This window comes from Epinephelus fuscoguttatus, linkage group LG21 (genome assembly GCF_011397635.1).
Source record: "Epinephelus fuscoguttatus linkage group LG21, E.fuscoguttatus.final_Chr_v1".
Taxonomy (NCBI): domain Eukaryota; kingdom Metazoa; phylum Chordata; class Actinopteri; order Perciformes; family Serranidae; genus Epinephelus; species Epinephelus fuscoguttatus.
In genome coordinates, this window is record NC_064772.1 from 26378705 (window position 1) to 26399142 (window position 20438).

Below are 20438 nucleotides of genomic sequence, written 5' to 3' on the forward strand. Positions count from 1 at the left end.
TCACAGGAACAGGCAGGAAGTCACCAATTATTAACCGTCTACTTTGATTGTTACAGAAACAGCAAATATGATACAGAGAAAATACATGATAGGCCTATTTTGTTGTCATTTCTGATGCTGTACTTGCATGAAACTGGACTGAACCTCCTTATATGACCATCCTAAGAATATTAATGTTTCAGTATGGGCACTGTGGGGTTGTGTCCAGCAGAGAGAGTAGAATTAATCTCTTGTCAGTACACAGACGGGGAGAGAGGGGTGGAGAAGAGAGAGGTCCCAGTCCCATCTAATCGGATTATGCGACTGTAGGTTAACAGGCTGCCGTGTCTCTCCGCCCTACATGGGACGGTCGTGTGCACAGCACTTTTACTTTGTGCTGCAGCTCCACTTTTGCAACCTGAACCCATCCATGTGCGCTCGCACCGGATAACTGTGATTACAACTCAATGCGCTTTCGTTTTGGGGGCGCGCTGAAGAAGGTTTCACTTCGAGGGACGTTTACGGCTCAGATGGGGTTAATGTCAGCAACTCACCGGAGATGACTGATAGGTAACCACACGCGCAACGCAACCAGTCTATAAGCCACCGCAGGTCAAGGAGTTTGCGTAATTTCGGTGATGTAAGTGACTTTTAAGGCGAGATAGTTGGATAGTTGGACAGACAGCCAGTCCCATGCCCGCGCCCCGCGTGCCAGGCTGCACTCTACCCCGAGGACGGTGCCCTAGGCTCGGGGGTTAGATGGTGCTGATCACGGACGACAGGGATGGAGGAGGCGCATCGTCGGTCCGGGTCAAACAGCTCCAGCAGCAGCGGCAGAAAGTCAGCCAAGTCCACCCGACCATAGTGGAGGAGCCGCTGTCCAACTCTGACGACGAGGACTACCTGGGCTCGTGCGAGGAGGACGATGAAGAGGACGACGGAGGGGAGGAAGACGATGATGAATTCGAGGAAGTGGACTTCGAGGACTTGGAGGATTGTCGGAGCATCGCGTCCGACGACTCCTTCTACCCGCCGGATGATGTGTTCGCGGACTCGGAGCGCACGCCGTCTCCGGAGAGCCCGCAGCCGCTGTCTTTCTTCCAGGCGTGCTGCACGAACAACGCGGCGATCGTCCGGATAATGATACGGCACGGAGTGAAGGAGGAGGAGGTCAATGAGAAGGACAGGAACAACAGGGTATGGAGCACATAATAGGAGCAATTTGAGTAACTTCACACAAGTACCTAACACTCATTAGTGCGCTTTGACACCAGTGTTACTACATGGAAACTTGTGTCTCAGACTAATGTGAGGGACAAGCCTCTCCAATTACATCTCATAGTATTTCTGGTTATACAATGAGTATTGAGTGGTTTAGGGGCCCCAAATGTAGGCTATGTTGTGTATTAGTAAACTGCCCATCTCCAACTTGATGGCCTTCATCACCTTCCTGTCTCAGCGCAACTACTTCAGTTTAAGAGGCTCACACTCATTGAAATAATTAAGCTTGAGCCTGCTGCAGTGGCTTACTTACCTACTTCCAGGCCTCACAGAAAATAGTTATCACACCAGTATTGAAAAAGGCAGGAACTTCATTGCAACAATCAATAACAATCAAATATTCTAGGTTGCCATTTTAAGTCTTCTAAATGTTTTCAATATTTCTATAATACCCTCACACTTTTATCCTGAATCCTCCTTCACACCAAGCTGTATTTTCTGACAGGTCTTGTGTATGTGTGTGTGTTGACAGACCTCAGGTTTGCAAGAATGAGCAACCTCCAGCTGTATAAAAACACTCCAGTCTCTCACGGTTAGCAGAACACACAATCCTCTGTGTGTGTGTGTGTGTGTGTGTGTGTGTGTGAGAGAGAGAGAGGGAAGGAGGGAGGGTGTGTATGTGTGTGGTCATGCAAGAACATGCATGAGAGTGTTTGTTCGACTGCTTTTTCTTATACTGGACTTGGAGTGAATTTGTGGGAGTACGTGAGTAAACACATTATCTCGCAGTGTGATGATGGCATCAGTGTGTCTAAGAGCATTTTGAACAGTCTTGCTAATGGCCCAAGATGCATTTAAGGCCATAAATTCCACAATAGGGAGGTAGCAGTAGTGCCTGTTTGTTGAGTGACTTTTACCTACATCAAACACTGCTATGGGCAGCAATGTGTTATAATTTATGTGTGACTTCAGTCCACTGAGTTTGAATTACAACAAATATATATATATATATTCACAAAAGTTGATTTAGCAAAGGAGTCATTGGAAAATCATTGGACATTTTATCTGCAGTGCAATCAAAGCATGTGTCCCTTCACACCTTGTGCATCACTTCACTCCTAGCTGCCAAAAAACTGCAGCCCAGGGCAAAGAGATAAATCCATAATGATGGAACGCTACACTAGTTTTCATTTATCTGGACATTTCACCAATAGAAATTGAATTAGCTGGCAAAGACCTCTGTGCTGAAGAGGAATCACATCTTTTATTGTTGTAACTCTGTGTATTAGTGTTAAAGCTAGAGTAAGTAACTTCTATAAACAATAATTTAACATGATATAACAACACGAGGCAGATAATCTGTGAAGAAATATCATGATCCTTCTCCTCCTTGTGGTGTTTCTAATGGCATTTACAAGAATCCACTAAAACAATCTATCAGAGCCGACAGCTGAGGAGTCTCTGACGGAGCTGCCATATCAATGAACTGCTGTTGAACTGTGATCAAATTGTCAAACAAGGCAGCACTGATCAAATATGAATGAAGAACATATTTTAGTGTACTGTTTAGCTGTAAAATGAAAGTGTTTGTGACCCAGCCGCCATGTTGAAAACTGTCAAGCCAAATTGAAACAGTACCCACCGGCCGGAGTAGGCTTTCTTATGCCGGATTCACGCTACACGATATCAGCCTGATTATAGCCCGATGCAGCATCATATGGTGTCGGCTCGAATCGTGACTGACAATGAGTGTTGTACACGATAATCCATCGTTTTTATCTCGTGTAGTGTGTCATGGTAGACGACAGCCAACGCCACGTCTGGGACGCCTCACAATGTTCCGACAGAAAGTCTATCATGTTTGTTTTTCTTTTTGTCGTTCACGACTTCTCCTGTCACAGCCATCATTTTGACCAATAGGTACACAGGGCGATAAGCTGCCGTAGACAACTGTATGACAACACCACAGCCTTTTTGATATTTCCTCCAGGGACGTTACCACAACAGAGTAAAAAGGGAAAAATTATGGCATCAAACAGCAGAGGCACTTAAGCAAGCCACTGAGTACTGCCATTAGCATCAGGCTAGCAAACAATGTTACTTCTTCATAATGGAGACAGACATAAAGTACTAACATTTAAAAATAGTGGCAGGGCTTTTACTCACCACAGCTGCAGAGGCTACCAGCTTCATTTGACATTATACATGGTCCGTTATTTATTATTTCCTCTGTATTTTCATATTCTTACTTTTTATCCACTCACGTTTGCCTCGATAAAGTTAATGCATCACACCGTCATTTCAAACTCAGCACTTCCTGTATCTGTTTCAAATTAAAAACCCCTTATAACCTCGGCTGAGAGAATCCCTGCATTTTCTAAATAGGCTTTTATTGTGAAACATTTGCAGGAACTTGTTGTGGAGGATTCAGTGACTTGTATGTTTGCATAAAGTACTTCAAATTCAGTTCAGTGATTGACATGATTGTCAGCCGCTAGGGCTCTGATTGGTTGTTTTCCCTCAGCCATGGTGGATTCTAGGAAATGCCATTAGAAGCACTATGAGGAAGAGGAGGAACATCCCTCGTGTACTACAGTGTGGATGTAGTGACAGTTTCAGCAAATATGACAAAAGGTTACTTTTATAAATGTTAGCCTACCAGCTGTAGCTTTAACTGTTTTGCATTTTATTAAGAGAATAGCTCAAAAACCACTTTTCTCATCACCAACACACGGTTTATTGCCTTCACATATGGAAGATAACTGTCGTTTTCTACCATTGCCAGCTAAAGAGCTCCAGTAGAGACATTTGGAGTGCAGTTGTCGCTGCTTAGGGAGAAAGTTTGTTTAACTCATTTACTTTCTCCACTGAAAATTTCCCAGCTGCTCTGTGTTCTCATCCTACTGACCTTGCATCAGTAAGCTGTGTCTCTATCCTGAAGGCTACCCCAATCTCTCTTTGTCCCTTCTACTATTTCACTGTCTTCTCACACGACCTCTCCCTCAGTACTTCTCTGAATGTATGTAATTACTGATGAGGTCATGGGAAAGAAGAGTCGAAATGACATCATCGGAATGTAAAGATTTTTTCCTTCTCTTCTACATGACACGCAAGTCCCCGAAACACATGCTTACACATGAGAGCCATGAGCCATGAGAGACAGACAGTTATGTGTTTGCATAGATAACCAGGATGTGTGCTAGAACATTCGCCATTTGCTTTGCCATACCCTGTGACCTTGGGGATGTGCACATACACGTACACAATACAGGTTAGGCCACTCCTCCATTGGAAACACATGTTGATATGAATCTGTTAAGTTCATTAGTTCGTGTGTGTGTGTGTGTGTTACAACATCCTGAAACAGATGTCAACCGCCTAATATAGCAGACAGCCTGACAATGTAATGTGCAAAACAAACGGGTGTTATCCCAGGTTTGGATTTGGCCAAATGCAGCTTACACACTATTTCCCCTTTCTACTCATCAGCAGGGGATTTTCACGATAATGATTTGTGACGACAGCAGAGGTCATGTCAAATTATACTTACAATATATGGAAATATTGTATGGTTTATCAATGGTAGCTTTGACATAAGAAAAAGAAACAGACGGCCCTTTTCAACAGGGAACTGAACTTACAGTGAAACCTGTCTATTTTCTCTTTAAAGCCATACAACGCTGACAAGAACACAGGGTGTCTACAGGTCCTTAAAATGTCTTAAATTCAGTGTTACAACAATAAAAATCATTTAATAGTCTTAAATTTGAATTTGTGAGGGCTTAACTACTACAAACATTTTATTGTATTTAATTTATCTATTCATTAATTAGGGGTGAGTTCGTGTACAAAAATCTCTAAAAGTTTAGAGTGGGTAATTTTTTTCGTGTAAACGGGTTTTACCACTGGGTGGTGCTATTGCATTATAGTATTACAGTAAAGCCCTAGTTATCCGAATACCAACCGAACGGGCCATTTTAATAGAATGGAGCACGTAGGCTACTGACCTGTTGCCAAACCCGGTCTCACACCATTTCTTGTCATATTCACAGTTGTTACCGGCCAGCCCTTCGCTTTAAGACGGTGGCCATGTGGGTGTGACGTAGTAGATGTTGTGGGAAGTAAAGAGCGTATAGAGTGTACAGACGGGAATGCACCGTGAAAATAGTACTGTTAATGCTACGGGTGGTTGCAGTCTGCTTACAGTGTTTAGATAGGCTCCAAAAAAAACTAAAAAACTATAATACTGTCATTTTACCTCATACTTGCATTTAACTGTTGGCAAAATGTAGATTGACTTAACTCACTCTAATAACCATATTCCTACATAACACCTACCTCTGCGTAAGACCACACATATACGCATATAAATAAGTAAAACAAGATTGGTTAAAAAATCTGTCCTAAATTTGGTTAAAAGGTGTCTGGAACTGGTCCTAAAAAGCGTTACATTTAACTGTCTGATACCTGTAGGCACCCTGAAACAGCGACCAGCCCTTTAGGACACGAAAATCACATAATAACACACAAACTTACGGAGGCAGTGTTAGACCAGCAGCTCCCATGTTCAGCGAGGTACAATTACTGCTACTAGCATAGATACATTTGTTGCGTGATAAACACTGAGCATACGAATGGATAAGTAAGACTCGGATCATACTGCACAAGTTATGTGAGAGTCTGTCAACAGATGTTTTGATAGAGTTGTCAAATGCAGTCACCTATGAGTTCAATTTAAGAATTCTTACAGTTTTTGGATTCTTCGTTCACCGTAACACAGGGTGAGTAATTGATATACAAATGGTAATTTGGGGGGTGAAGTATTCCTTTGAGTTGCCTCAATCCTTCTACTGATACACAATGCAGTACTTCAATATATTGTAAATATAATTTGACATAATCTCCACAGTAGTCTGTCCCCCAACTGATGAGTAGAAAGTGGGAAGTAGTGTAAGTTTTCTTAATGTTTTCAACACAACATAGGTTGAGTAACTGATACACAAATGTTCATTTTGGGTGTGAAGAATTCCTTTAATATTAACGCTGATACATCAGGCCAATTGAATAGAGGAGGTTTTATACACGTTTTGTCCACTATTTGGAGAACTAATCAGGCTCGGCAAAGGGCGTACATTTGCCTGGTTCAGCCTCTTATTTGACACATAATAAATTGCTTCCTCTGTTGTATGTGGTCCCCTTCAACAGCGAGGTCAGAGGTCAGGTTCAGCTGCAGAACGGCAGCCCAGGAGCTGGTAGGGAGTCTGTGTTTTTCATAAAGGTACTTTAACAAAGTGGATGTTTGCCAGCACAGGAAAGTAACCCTCAGACTGAGGTTAATGATAGTTCAAGTGGTACATTTATTACCTGCTGAGCAATAAAACAAGTTTATTTTTAAGGGATGTGGATAAAGTAAGATGTAAGAGGTTTGTGTTTTGATATGGCAAATAGGAACGGTAGATTTTTGCACCAAAGCATCCATAACTTTGATATTATTTTTTCCAGCATGTTTTAGAGGCCTATTTAAATCTTGTAGCAAACCAATTCTTGTCTCAATCCAGCCTTTAAAAAAAGCAATAAAATCATAGTTTCCACTTCCGAGCGCACATGCTGAAACTTGATCAAATGCAATCACGATCACAACATAATGAGCCAGACAGGAACAGACAGTCTTCTTCCTCCTGCATCCTCAGAAGACAGGAAGAAGCCATCCATGTTTAAACTCACAAAGCCCGAATGCTAAATTTAGCGAGAAACTTAATGACAAGCCTTTATGTAGGTCACAAGTACGTGTATTTAATTCTCCTTGTATATGATTACGGCACAGTAATTACATGGGCTGTCAGTGTCAGCGTCCCGACTGTATATTCTCAGTGTTGTGACTGTGATAGCGGATGTGCTGGGTACGAATTCAACAAACTGTTGGTGCTGTGTTGTGAAAAGTAAAGGATGAGTGCAAGTCCGTAAACATCAGGGTTATTGCTTCTGAATGTTAATATATATTAATGTATCAGCGTCCTCAGGCACCTCTGACCCTGTCCGGGCAGTGTGTGTGTCGTTCCTGCAGTGAATCGGATAAGTTGTCAAGCTCACATGAAAACTCAATAAGCACACACAAACACACACACACACAAACGCACCCACAGAATTCAATCAACTTAAATGAGGCCAGGCCACCCTGCCTGGCTGTTACCTCTCTCTCTCTCTCTCTCTCTCTCTCTCTCTCTCTCTCTCTCTCTCTCACACACACACACACACACACACACACTCATCTTCTTGAACACAATCAAATTTTCCAAATAGGGTGAGATCAGTTGACGCACCAGGGCAGATATACAGTGCGACAAAGTCAACCACACAGTGTCAGACAGGCAGAAAGTACAACCGACCAACACACACATCGACCAACAGGCAAGCGGACTAAATGAGGCACAGGCGGGGTGAGACAGAAATTTGGCACCGCAGATGGTGGCGAGCACGATGATGCTGCTAGCAAATACAGATGAGTGGAAAAATCAAAGCGACAGTCATACACATCTGATTTGATACAGCCATGTGAACGCTCAGCTGCAGACAGAAACACACAGCTAACAGGGAGGCTATTGACAGAAACACGGCCCAGTGCGTCTACGTCAGTGCTTCTGGTGTGTGCGATTGAGGGCGGTAGAGTGTGTTGCCTGCCTGTGTGTGTGTGTGTGTGTGTGTGTGTGTGTGTGTCCCTGAACACAAAGATGTACTGTAAAATGCCAAACGAATGTTTCACTCTGGGCTTACGCAGGCCGTAGACATGCAGGTTGTCTGCTTGCTCGGATGGTTTGCAGGATTTAGCCTCGGCCAGTACTTATTTGGAAGTAAAAAAAAATACAGTGTGGGTAAGCCCTTATTGAGGAAACAAGACGGTAGTTAGATAGGTTTATTGAAGAAGTCACATCAGGGAACCCACAAGGGAAGCAGGCTCTTGGTTGCTCTAGTGTGGAGGGCTAATGCTACACATCATAGGGAGATTACACAGGTTTCTACTCAGCTGGGACGCTGTTACAGTTGTGTTTGTGTATGTGATAATACTGCTGCTGTTTCTCTTAGATGGAATTTACCAGATTTTCCAGCAGTAGCAGAACGATAAACATCATAGGGTGTAAAGAAGTAGTTCTCTAGACTTTGAGGATTAGGATGTGGCTAATATCTGACTTGTCCCATCAGTTTTAAAGCTTAAGAATTGATTATTGGTTACATGAAGTTAATTATTCCAGATCCAGCTATATCATTTAATTAAGATGCAATTATAACATGGTTGAACACTGGCAAGGAAACCTGTATTTAATGTGTGTTTGTAAGGAACTTTAAGGGTCACACTGGGCGTGGTGTCATCCTCATTGGAGCTAATTATTTACAGCGTTCTCACATCAGCTGTAGACGCATATTTACTCATGTCTCCCTCCCCCCCTTTCTCTCTCTCTGTGTCGCTGACTGATACGGCTAAGCCTTTCTATTCCTAGCTCTGGATATTCCCCAGATTACTTTGTGAGTGTGTGTTTGTGTCTTTGTCTGTTTGTCTGTGTGGCTAAAATAAGTTGGCCAGAATTTGTCTGTGTGCATCAAAGCCCACTGACCTTGATTGCAAATAGACATTTTAGTTGAGGTTTAAATGAAGTTAGAATTCAGTTTTGCAAATTTTGAAATATTTTATTCGTTTATTAGGTCAAAATTGTCGTTAACAAAATGAAATTGAAAATTTAAAACATAGCAACATTCAGATCCTCCCAAATGTTGATGTTTTACAGCTTAAATTCCGGTTATGTTAGACGTGTTCTAGATTTGTGTAATTCAGAGGAGCATGTTGAGCATGCCAGAAAAATACCACTTCACACCACAGGGCATTTTGCCTTTAAACATATACTTAATACTTTACAAGCCAGTAAAAGAGAAAAGGTCAAGAAACAGCACTTCCATCAAAGGGAAGTTTTGTTCCTCGATGACTCAGGAGGTAGAAAACTGATTTTATGAAGGTATAAAGAGAGGAGATTACAGTCAGGGAGAGCATATGTCTATGTCCATCAGTATAAAGTAATAAAGCTTTAAAATATTGTGCATCTTCATCTGTCCTACATACAAAATTCATAATCCTCCCAAAAACCATCGGTGAGGATTTGAATCTCTGTCGTGCTTATAGTCTCACTTTACATTTTACTGTATCCCTATCTCACACACTTGTGCCACACACACACTCATCCCTCTCTGGAAGTGCCTCTCCTGATTGTTTCAGGGTTGTTGAGCTACCTGGTAGTGTTGTTATTTTTATCCCTTTAGCCTCAGAGTTAGTCATTGAGTGGTAATATTGTGTAGCACATGATTGCCTTCTCTCGATTCATGCGCGTCCCTGCAATTGTATGCTGCGTGTGCATTTCTCTTCAGTCACCAACATCGCCAGCGGCCACTGGTGAAGTGCACCAGAGCCCAGTAAATGTAAGACATATTCCAAACAGGGATGAACACTTGAGCGTAAGAGAAGAAGGGTAGAAAAGAAGTTAAATGCTTGTGCGTGCTTGTGCGTGTTTGTGCGTGAGCGAAAAAGGTTCACAGAGAAAATAGGACATTGCCAGACGACTGAGATTGCTCCAGACATGCTGCAGGGCATGCTGCTAAAGTACAACACAGCAGGGCTGGAGGCCTGCCAAGAATGTGTGTGTGTACGTGAGAGGGAGAGGGAGACATAGACAAGGTCTACATGCAAGTGTCTAACCAGATAGAGCAATCTGGAGCTGTGCCAGTGTACGTGAACTTCCTCCAGACAATCCAGCGGTTAACTCTGCAAGAATGCCATCTCCACCTTTCCCACTTTACACTGTCAGATTCCAGTTTGTCGTACAGGTGAACAAACATCTATTGCACATGAACTGTAAACAGATTTATCGGACCATCACATGTTTTCAGAATATTGGCGCTGTTTCGTCTTCAAAAGTGTGACTGGAAAACTGGTCACATGAGGTAACATGATGATGACATCGTTTTTATCCTGGTTAATTAAGGATGATTGAAACATTCTGCAACCTGATGAAAGAACTTTAAGGGAAAATTTAGTATTTTTCAACCTGTATCCTGTTTTCCAATGTTTTTGTGTGTAAGGGTGCTTTCACACCTGTCCTGTTTGGTTCGGTTCAAGCGAACTCAAGTTTGTTTGCCCCCTAAGTGCGGTCCATTTGGGCAGGTATGAACACAGCAATCGCACTCGGGTGTGCAACAAAACAACCAGACCAAGACCTTCTTGAAGAGGTGGTCTCGGTCCGGTTACAAACGAACCCTGGTGCGGTTCATTTGAGGTGTTCCGACCTGGATCTGAACCAACTGCAGTCACATGACACATTGTTTGGGTTAAACATGAGCATGTTACAGTCCTGGAGGATTATTAATGTGCACCTCCTCCTGTACTGCCTTAATATGCACATTCAGCACATCCAATGCATCAAAACATTGTTTTCTAGTTGGAGCCGTGCCTCGTTTTCAAACTGTATGGTTTAACTCAAGTGAACAATGACAGCAATATAGTCCACGATGAGCAGCGCTAAAATCAACCTGTGTAGTTGTCCCTCCATTGTGACATTAGAAAGTGTCACATTTATCTTGCAAGTATACTCTTCTTCAATGTTTTGTTTACTTCCTGGATTTTTCCCACATGGAAATTCTGACCAATCAAGAGCAGCTTTCTCGCGCAAGGCGTTTTATCTGGTCCGCTTGTAAATGCTGCCGTGAGAACACGAACCAACTCTAGGCAATTATGCAACTTAATAACAAGATTAGTCCCTGATTCAGACCAAAGCAAGACAACTCTAGGTCTGAAAGCACCAAGTGACGAATAGACGATTTTTGGTTGTGCATTGTTAACTTACCTCCATGAAAAGTACTTGTTTTTGCCACTGATAGGCTCAGATTGCTATTAGAGGTGTCTGATAACATTATGAAAACGACCCCACAGAGAAATGAGAAGTTTTCCTTACCTTGCTCTTGATCAGGTCTGTCTTCTTCTGAAACGTCCTGAGACGTGACTTGTTGCAGGAAAACAACGGTGAAAACAGAGTTGGAAAGAGAAGAGCTGCAAAGAGTGTGTTGTGTTCGTGTACAGTGAGGACAGCTTAGTGTTATCTGAAAGATTTTCAGTGCCGTGGCTGAATATTTAGCTGATTTCAACAATGTGGAAAAGTCTGCAAGAGTTTAGGAAAGACTTCTCCCCTGAGTGTGACTTCATTACACACACTAACAAACAAAATGGATCAGCAAAAGGCAAGGTTTCAGTTCCCTGCAGGGTCTTTTCCATAATGTTGCCAGACACTTATAATAAAAATCTGAGTGTGTCAGTGGCAAAAACAAGAACTTTTAATGGAAATAAACTGACAGTGCACAATTCCTGTAGGGATTACATTGTTACACTGTTTTGCAGAAGCCTTCTCTCAGTACTGAACCAGTTTGAAAACTTGTCTCCATTAGTCACTTCGGCACAAACACGTGGGAAAATAGGGTCCAGACTGAGTGTAGGCAGGATCTTATATTTCGACTTTGATGAGTGGTGATATTGTTTAGGATCCAGTATGTGGAGATGCACATATAACCATCCTTGCACACCCTGTCAGTATAATGTGTGTGTGGGTTGTAGTAGGTGGATATGGGGGAGGTTGGCACCAGCTTTGCAAGTCTTCTTTTAAACCTTCAGGCCCTCTGTGTACCAGTCCTCAGACATTATTATATTTATTCATTTCAGCGAGAGAGAACTTTTGATGACATCCACACCGGAGTCTGAGAGAGTAATTTAACGAAGTAACACAGTGTGCTCAAGAGCACTCATTAAATCTACTTGATGCTTTTAGTTTTTAGTCTTGCCTCTTATGAGGAGAACATCATGTTACAGAAGCAGGTTCGCAAATCAAGGAATATCACAGGTGGAACAAAGTGTAACAACTTAGCTAAAATACTCATCTCCTACCTGCAAAGGTTGTTTCTCACGTCTGATTTTTTAACTCTTTATGGCAGAGATCTGATAGGTTAAATACATATTTTTATCCTGCGATCTGTCCTTAGGAGATGACTGTTAGATATTGCTTCTGTTTAATCACCATGTCAAAAACACAGGACACACATGCACTTTCATCATACTGTATTCTTTTAGGTTATGACATGATCTCATGACCTGAAAAAGCCTTTAAAGCTGAAAATGAAAGAGGTGTAAGAGAGTTGGGGTTTTATTTTGTTCCTAGAAACACAAGGTCTAAATGAAAATGCCTCTCCGCTCTATGCCTTGATTACTCTCAGCAGGCACCTGTAGCAGAATACATAAATATTTGTCTTTCATCTGATGCACGCACCGTTGGCGTGCGTTTTGACAGAGTAGCTTTGACTGGTTGACCTTTCCAGCACACCTGGGTTTAATAAAGCGCTAATTAAGAGTCCCTGTAGGATCCGCTTGCTTGCCAATTAATAGACTGTTATGAACAACACATTGTTTGTTTGACTTTGTTGCAATTTCTTTTTGATAGCTCCAGCTTCACACGATATCATAAGTAAGCCTGAGCTGAAATATAGTGGTATAATCATTTATTATAATGAAGAACTAGAAACTGTTTGGCGACTTAAGCCACTTGAAAGTGTATTTTGCTTCTCATTTTGAACACAAACTCCTCAGCTCAATTTGAAGTATCATGTAGGTGATGTGCCTCTTTTTTGGGGAACATTTTCACTTTTATCATGCCTCATGCCAGCGATGGCCTTGGAGGAAATTTTTCAAATTTGGCACAAACGTCCACTTGGACTGAACGATGAATTGATTAGATTTTGGTAGTCATAGGTCAAAGGCCAAGGTCACTTTGACCTCATCTGTCTCATTCTCATGAACACAATATCTCACACCATTGAGGGAGTGTTTTCCAAATTTGGCACAAACATCCACTTTGAACGATGGAACGCTTTAGATTTGGGGGTTAAAGGTAAAGGTTATGGTGACCTAACAAAACATGTCCTTAACCATAACTCAAGAATTCATACATTAATTATGATAAAATTTCACACAAATGTCTAATAGGATAAAATGATGATGTGATGACATTATATATCCATAAGGTCAAAGGGCAACTTCGCTGTGACATCATAATGTTCTGCTTAAAACACTTTTCTGGCCATTATTCAACGTCATTTCTCAAGAACAGAAGGGGAACCATTTGGTCAGTTCGAATTGGTGACACTAATCTTGGGTGTTGACCTTGAAACTGTGCTGATTGTATAGATTGTCTGTGCTGCTCGGGGGGGGAAGTAGAGCTGCCCCTGACTAAGAATTTTCCTAGTCAACCAATAGTCATCATTTAGGGCCATTAGTCGACTAGTCACCCACATGTTAATGATATTAATGTAATTATTAAATGATATATTTTGGGCGGGGCAACACAATGGTTTGAGTTGAAGGTGTGAGAAAGAATAGTATCAGTAACATTGTTAACACTGTGCTACATTACAGAGAAATACAAAACCGTACTAATGAACCTTCATTAATATAGGCCTATATTTTATCTCCAAGTGCACGTCACACACTGAGCTGTTAATGGCGCTGTGGGCTAATGGGCATGTAGCTATTTCCATGTTTTAGATGATACGTCATGTTTGTAGTTGACCAATGAAGATGAGTTTATATATCACCTTGGGTTCATCCTTCACCTTCTCAAAATGATCCCTGTAAACTAACCTGACTCCTGTCTGCACCCAAAATTTAGGAACGGTCCAGTTTGTGCCTGAGTGCTCTCTGGCACTCAGAACGAGTATTTCTGAATGCACCACTCGTGCATTAATCCCTTCTTTTATTGGCTAATTTATTTATTTTGGCTCCCTGAAGGAAAACATGCATCCTAAATCAGCATTAATCAGCACCTGTGCTCTGAGCCATCCAGTGAAAGACATCTCTCTAAGAGACGCGTTTCATGTACAAATGTATAAATACACTGTATATATGATATGTCAACTGAGAACTCTGTGTTCCTAAATTCTGCTCTCAGCTTCCCCCCATCTCTCCTCTGGTGGTAAACGTGTTTGTCTTGGCTGGTGAAGTGTGCACCTTCCGGAAAGTACCCAACTTTTACAGGAGTTTTCCAACACTCACACACTCCAAAACTCACATAAACTCACACTTGCAGACTAAAATTTACACATACGTCCACACACACACATAAATGGGTCCCTATTCTGGCGTGAAGACACGTACGTACAGAAGTACACAACAACATCAGAGGAGGAGACAGCTCATTTTTTCCGCTGAGTTCAAGACGGTTCAGTCCTCAATGAAAAGACAACAGATGTCACATTTATTCAAGGATATTAGTTTTGAAAGACGCACAGAGGTCTCTTGGTCTTGTGGGTTTCTACTGACACTGCCGTGATCGCATTTTTCTTCGTACAGCTTCCTATATGTCAGCACTTTACTGCAGTTTTGCTTCATCTTCCTCTGGCAAGTTTTTCGCCCCCTGAACATTTTTGCTGATTCTAAACTTAAACCTCTCCTCCTCTGCCTTGTCTTTTAACTCCTCTCCTGTCACTTTTTTTTGTCTCAGATAGGGCTGTTGGTCGCATGCTACCAGGGCTACGTAGACGTCGTCATAGCGCTGTCTCAGTGTCCCTATCTGGATGTCAACTGGCAGGACAGCGAGGGAAACACAGCTCTCATCACTGCTGCTCAAGCAGGTAACACACACACAAATGGACACAGCAGCATATCAAACACTGGCTTAGTTACACACACACAGGCGCTGACAGGCCGGTTCAAAGCACTGTTGAACACATGCACGCACAGATACAGATATACACACACAGGCAGGTTGGCACTAATGCTGACACAGACGAACACACACAGAGGAGCCTATAAAAAAAGTCTGCACTCGCTGTACTTAGGCTTTTTGAAACAGAAGTGATGAGTGTGTTGTGTGAGAGCAGATAAGGACCAGCCGTATGGAGGTGGATCTCGCCCTGTCCAAAATATGACAGACAAGTGTGATTGAGCACTCGCAGCTCTTTTCCAAGCCAACATTGTGATTGCAGACTGTGTGTTGTGACTTACATTAACTGCTGTGCGTCACTGTGTTCTTCAAGGCCACATCACAATCACCAACTATCTCCTGAACTACTACTCTGGGTTGGACATCGAGAGGAGAAACTGCCACGGCTTCACCGCTCTGATGAAAGCCGCCATGCAGGGCAGGGTGGAGTGTGTGCGCTCGCTCATGATGGCAGGTGAGAAAATGTGTCTAATTACACCAAATGTACAAAACTCAACAGCAGTCAGAAGGGAGGAAATGTGTGGATTCCATAACACAGATACAAATGACTCAGAAATGTGTCGCTGATATGTCTGGATTTTACAAACTGTCTGTTTTCTGGCAGTTTTCAGGCGGATTTGACTGATTACAACCACAAAAGATGTTGTTTACTCTGCCATTATTCTGCTGTCAAGGCAGCTCAGAAAAATATGAACAGATTTTCAGTAAAATCGCTGGACAGATGGACGATTTGAATTTTTTTCAGGTTTTGGCAGTGATACAGATTTTAGTTATTAGATGATTATTCTCTCTTTATCCATAACTATAAAACTAATGGAGAAAATTGACACCAAATCACTGAGACGGCGCTAGAGTCAGGATTTGATTTTAACTTTGAAGGCTCAGTGTGTTGGATTTAGGGGAATATATTGGCAGAAGTGAAAGATATTACATCTAGTCCATACCCATTGGTAGCTTTGTCACCTTCTACCTATGCCAATCTTCAATGCCTATGTGCAGTTTCACATAGATTGACCACGTCAGTGAGTAGAAAAACATGGGACAGACAGAATGACTGACTGACAGAATGACACACTGACAGTTTCTGTGATTATGTACAGCATACCATACCATGACTTAGTCATCCCAAAAATTAGAAAAAACAACAACATTGGTCCACAGGTGGAGCCACAGCGATTGGTCGCATTTTAGCCATTTTTAAGCATTTTTCTGTTGTCATAGCGCCACCCAGTTGCCAGTTAGAGTTAAATTTCTCCAGTCACCTTGAGGCATCCTGTTCTACATATCTACCAAGTTTAATAAAAATCCATAAGGCGGTTAGGCCTAGATAAGAAATGAGCTCTCTAGCGCCCCCATTTTGTTTGATTGGGTCAATAATGGAGGTCCCCTCAGATTATGTGTGGTCATATGCCTACAAAGTTGTGTGGTGATCGGTGAAACCCTTGAGATGTTATACACCTTTATGTGATCAGCCACGCCCTCCACAATATTCATTGCCTTATAGAAGCTCAGTTTTAGTGAGTTTTCCAACTTTTGCCAAGAGGGAACTTTAGATATTGGTCCCTAGATCATGTTCACAGAGATATGCCCATTCAAAGTTTGCAATTTCAATCGGTTACCATAGCGCCCCCCTTTGGCCAATTGATGTAATATTGCTTCATTCGCATCCTCCCATGACCCTCTACCACTGTGCCAAATTTCACATGGATTGACCAAGTCAGTGAGGAGAGAAACGTGGAAGAGACACACAGACACCCACAGAGAGTTTTCGTCATTATATAGTAAGATAAGTTTTCTTTACTACATAATCACATGAAAATAATAATCTTTATGTTTTCATTGCCTTTAAATTAGTTGTTTAAAGTATCTACAGAGGAAGCAGGTCCTCTTCCACAGCATCTGCCATGTCCCGCCACCATGTTTCTACAGTAGCCCAGAATGGACAAACCAAACACTGGCTCTAAATAGGCCTGTTTGCGTTTTTGCTTTGGCCACCATAGTTAGCAACCCCTCCGCAAAGAGCCAAATAGTGTCTAAAAAACCACTGATTTTTAATGTGAAACGGCTTCATTCAGTGTTTTTACTGGTTTAAATCTCCTGTTAAATTTGTTTTGGAGAGGACGAGACCTCTGCAGATAAATCGGCTCCCGTTAAAAACCTCCTGAACATCTGGATCTTAAGTTACTAGAGAAAAAAGATGAGCACACATTAGTAGGTAGTGGGTTAGCGACTTGACTGCTATAAGCTGTGTTGGAGATACATTGATTTATAATGTGAAACCACTTTATTTAGTGTGTTTTTTTTATTGGTTTTAATTGCCTGGTCTGTTTTGGAGAGGAGGCGACCTCTCCGGATGATTCGGCTCCTAGTAAAAATCTCCTGAACAATGAAAACTGAAGGAATCCTAACCAGGAGTTCCCGCTTGGCATATGGGGAAAGTTTCAGCTGGTTGCAATCTGTAATCCTCACCAGCAGAGGCCACTAATTCCTACCTACTACTCCTTTAATGCACCTTCACTTCTGATCTCTGTTTATCCACCATCATCAACATATTCAACCAGCCTCGTTGTGTCTTCCAGGAGCTGCCCTGAATGCCAGGGACTTTGGCCGCCACTTCACTGCCAGGGAGTGGGCCTTCTTTACGGGCCGTTACGAAACTGCCTGGGTGATGACGCGCCTGATGGAACGGCCCTGCCCGCACCAGTTCTGTGATACATACAGGTAAACTCATGGCTGGATCACGTTGTTGTTTCTGTGTATGTTCCTGTGTACTGTAGCTCATATACCAATATCTGAAAGAGTGACACAAGCACAGAACATACAATAATACAGACGCATCAAGCAATAGAAAAGCAGTCTCACAGTGGATTTATATCAGATTTGCTTACTTCAGTCTAGAGTGGCCTCCACTGGCATCACTGGTGGCCAAAGCCCAGGAGCCCCGTGGCTGTCTGAAGCGCCTGTCTGACACCGTGCGGAACATCTTCAACATGGCCAATGTCACCAACCCTGAGGATGAGGGCGTCATCGACCACATGGTGTCTGTCACAACTGCCATGAGGAGCCCTTTGATTGCGGTAGCATGCCATACAGTGAGTAATTAAGCTCTAGATTGTATTTACTCTTCATTATCCACTTGTTCATTAATCAGCGTTAAACAGTATCTGACGAGATCCAAGAACAACCACCACCCATGTCCTTCAGTTTCTCCCTCACACCAACAGTCACTTTGCAAATGTGCCGTAAGCCGAGATAAGGTGAATCAGGTAACTACCCTTTGTGATAAGAAAGATTTTTAAAGTCTTAAAAGTTGCTCTCCTCTGCATTGTTCCCGCTGGTGTCTGTACATACTCAGCATATCAGGGCTCATTTTCTTATCTTCAGATGGAGCCAAACATTCTTGTACGATGTTGAAACCACCTTCAACAGACTTGAAATTTGTCTGAACAGTCAGTATCTGCGTGTTTTCATATCAGTGTGCAAATTACGTCTGTTGTCGTGCTTATCAAGTAGCAGAATAAAGTTGTTCTCACGCTGCTGTTTCGTAGAATTGATGTACAAATAAACTAATAATTATACTGAGATAATGATGCTATTAAAGGATAAATCCGGCGCTAATTTCTACTTTATTTTATCAGCAAATTCTCTGCTTTTTCTTGGGATTTGCTCATAATAATTAAAGGATATAATTAACGGCAGCCTTATCTGATAAGCAGGTTATTCATGCAAGATTACCAGTACTGCAATACTGCAAACAAACGGGAGACTGAGCACTGCTTTTTTTGTTATCACTATTATTGCCACTGCAGTGCTCCTAATGTTGATATTATAACAAGTAATAAAAATGCCATACTGTTGATTTTCTTTCAGGTGTGTCCTGACAGCCCTCCAAGCGTGGGCAAACGGCGCTATGCAGTACCTGAGATCATCCGTCAGCAGCGCGCCAAGGAGCTCCGCTCTCTCAACCCCGACAGGGTGGACAGCCACCTCAAACTCTTCCAGAACTCCCGGGTCACACTGGTGGCCAAGAACTCAGCAGACCGCCGGGCCAGCCTTCAGGCCCAGAGCGTGGTGCCTCGACACCGGAGCTCCAGCCTGAGCATGCTGGCTTATAACGAAGCCCTGGAGCTGCGGAGAACCAGCCTGCTGCCCATGCACATGGTGCTCAGGAGGAGCAGCGTCAGGCCGGGGTTCAGCATCCCCAAAGTGAGGGTGTCCAAGGCGCCCACGCCCACTTACGAGCCAGAGAAGATCCGGAGGAAGAGCAGCGCCAAAGACGGAGGGGGGCACCTGCTGCAGATACCAAAGTGGCGGTATAAGGAGCTAAAGGAGGAAAGGAAGAAAGCGGAGGAGGCCGAGAGGAGGAGGCTGGAGGCTGTGACCAAGAGACACCTTGCTGCAGGGAAAAGGAAATAATATCATTGCCTCAGAAGATGCCATGTACACTACCCCAAAGAGAGACTAAATCTGAACTGACTAAAACTGGGTAGATTTGGCTTTAATATTTTTCTACAAAATATAAATTCCTAGCAGTGTTCCTGAAAGAGGACGGCAGACTGAAGGCTGCTTTCCAAGACGGACGCCAGTTGGCCTCTTAAAAATGTCTGCCGGAGCTTTAACAGCATGAGAAGTGGACAGTGCTCGGCGTCCTTTTTGATGTCAAACAGAGAATACCCAGGGGGTTTGATACTTGAAATGTTTTTAGCTAACTTATTTTTTATATTTATTGCTTTTTGATGAATAGCTCGTCTATATTTTGTTACGCTTCGGGTGCTCAATGCAGCAGCGTCTTTGTATCGGAGAAGACACTTAATGACACACATTCTCTCAGATTGTAACCGCAGCAGGAGTGTGTTCATCTTTCTACCTAAAAAAACTGAATTTTTAAAGACGTTACGGAATGATGTCTTAAAAATATTCAGTGGAGAATACTAATCATAAGCTTATGTAAAATTTAATGGCAATTGACAGCAATATTTTTAGATGCTTATTTTGTTTTGCTTTATAACAACAAACCCATGAATGTATTTCGCATATATATTTTATATTAGAGATTTTAATGCTTTTCAGTGACATACTTTTTTTATTCGATATGGAGTTTTTCACATACTGACATATAAACAGCTATGTTTTATAGTCTTAACGTTCGAGACCAAGACAGAAATGTGAAGCAGTGTTGTGATGTAACACTTCAATTTTACAGTGTGGGAATAAATGTCAGACTCTTCCCGGATCTTCACACTGCAATGAATGTGACTCTAAGATTGGATTTGGTGTATACAGGGTACAGATGATGTGAACAAATAAACACTTCTGCAAACTGTGTTTCTTTTTCACTGTTGCTCAGTCATGTTCGAAAGTTAATAAGAAAACCATGGGACTTTGATTACACCCCTCTTGATTTTCATAAAACATCTCAGCATTAGGGGCATGTGTTTAATC

At 42.3% G+C, this 20438-nt stretch overlaps 1 protein-coding gene across 1 annotated transcript; it reads left to right on the top strand.

The window, feature by feature from the left end:
• Window positions 1–20298, top strand: ankrd33ba (ankyrin repeat domain 33ba). The gene is made up of 6 exons (XM_049565853.1): window positions 1–1176; window positions 14775–14904; window positions 15310–15450; window positions 17576–17717; window positions 17890–18088; window positions 18867–20298. Exons 1-6 carry the CDS (start codon window positions 739–741, stop codon window positions 19410–19412), a joined length of 1596 nt encoding a protein of 531 aa, XP_049421810.1. The 5' UTR covers window positions 1–738; the 3' UTR covers window positions 19413–20298.
• Window positions 20299–20438: the final 140 nt, after the last annotated feature.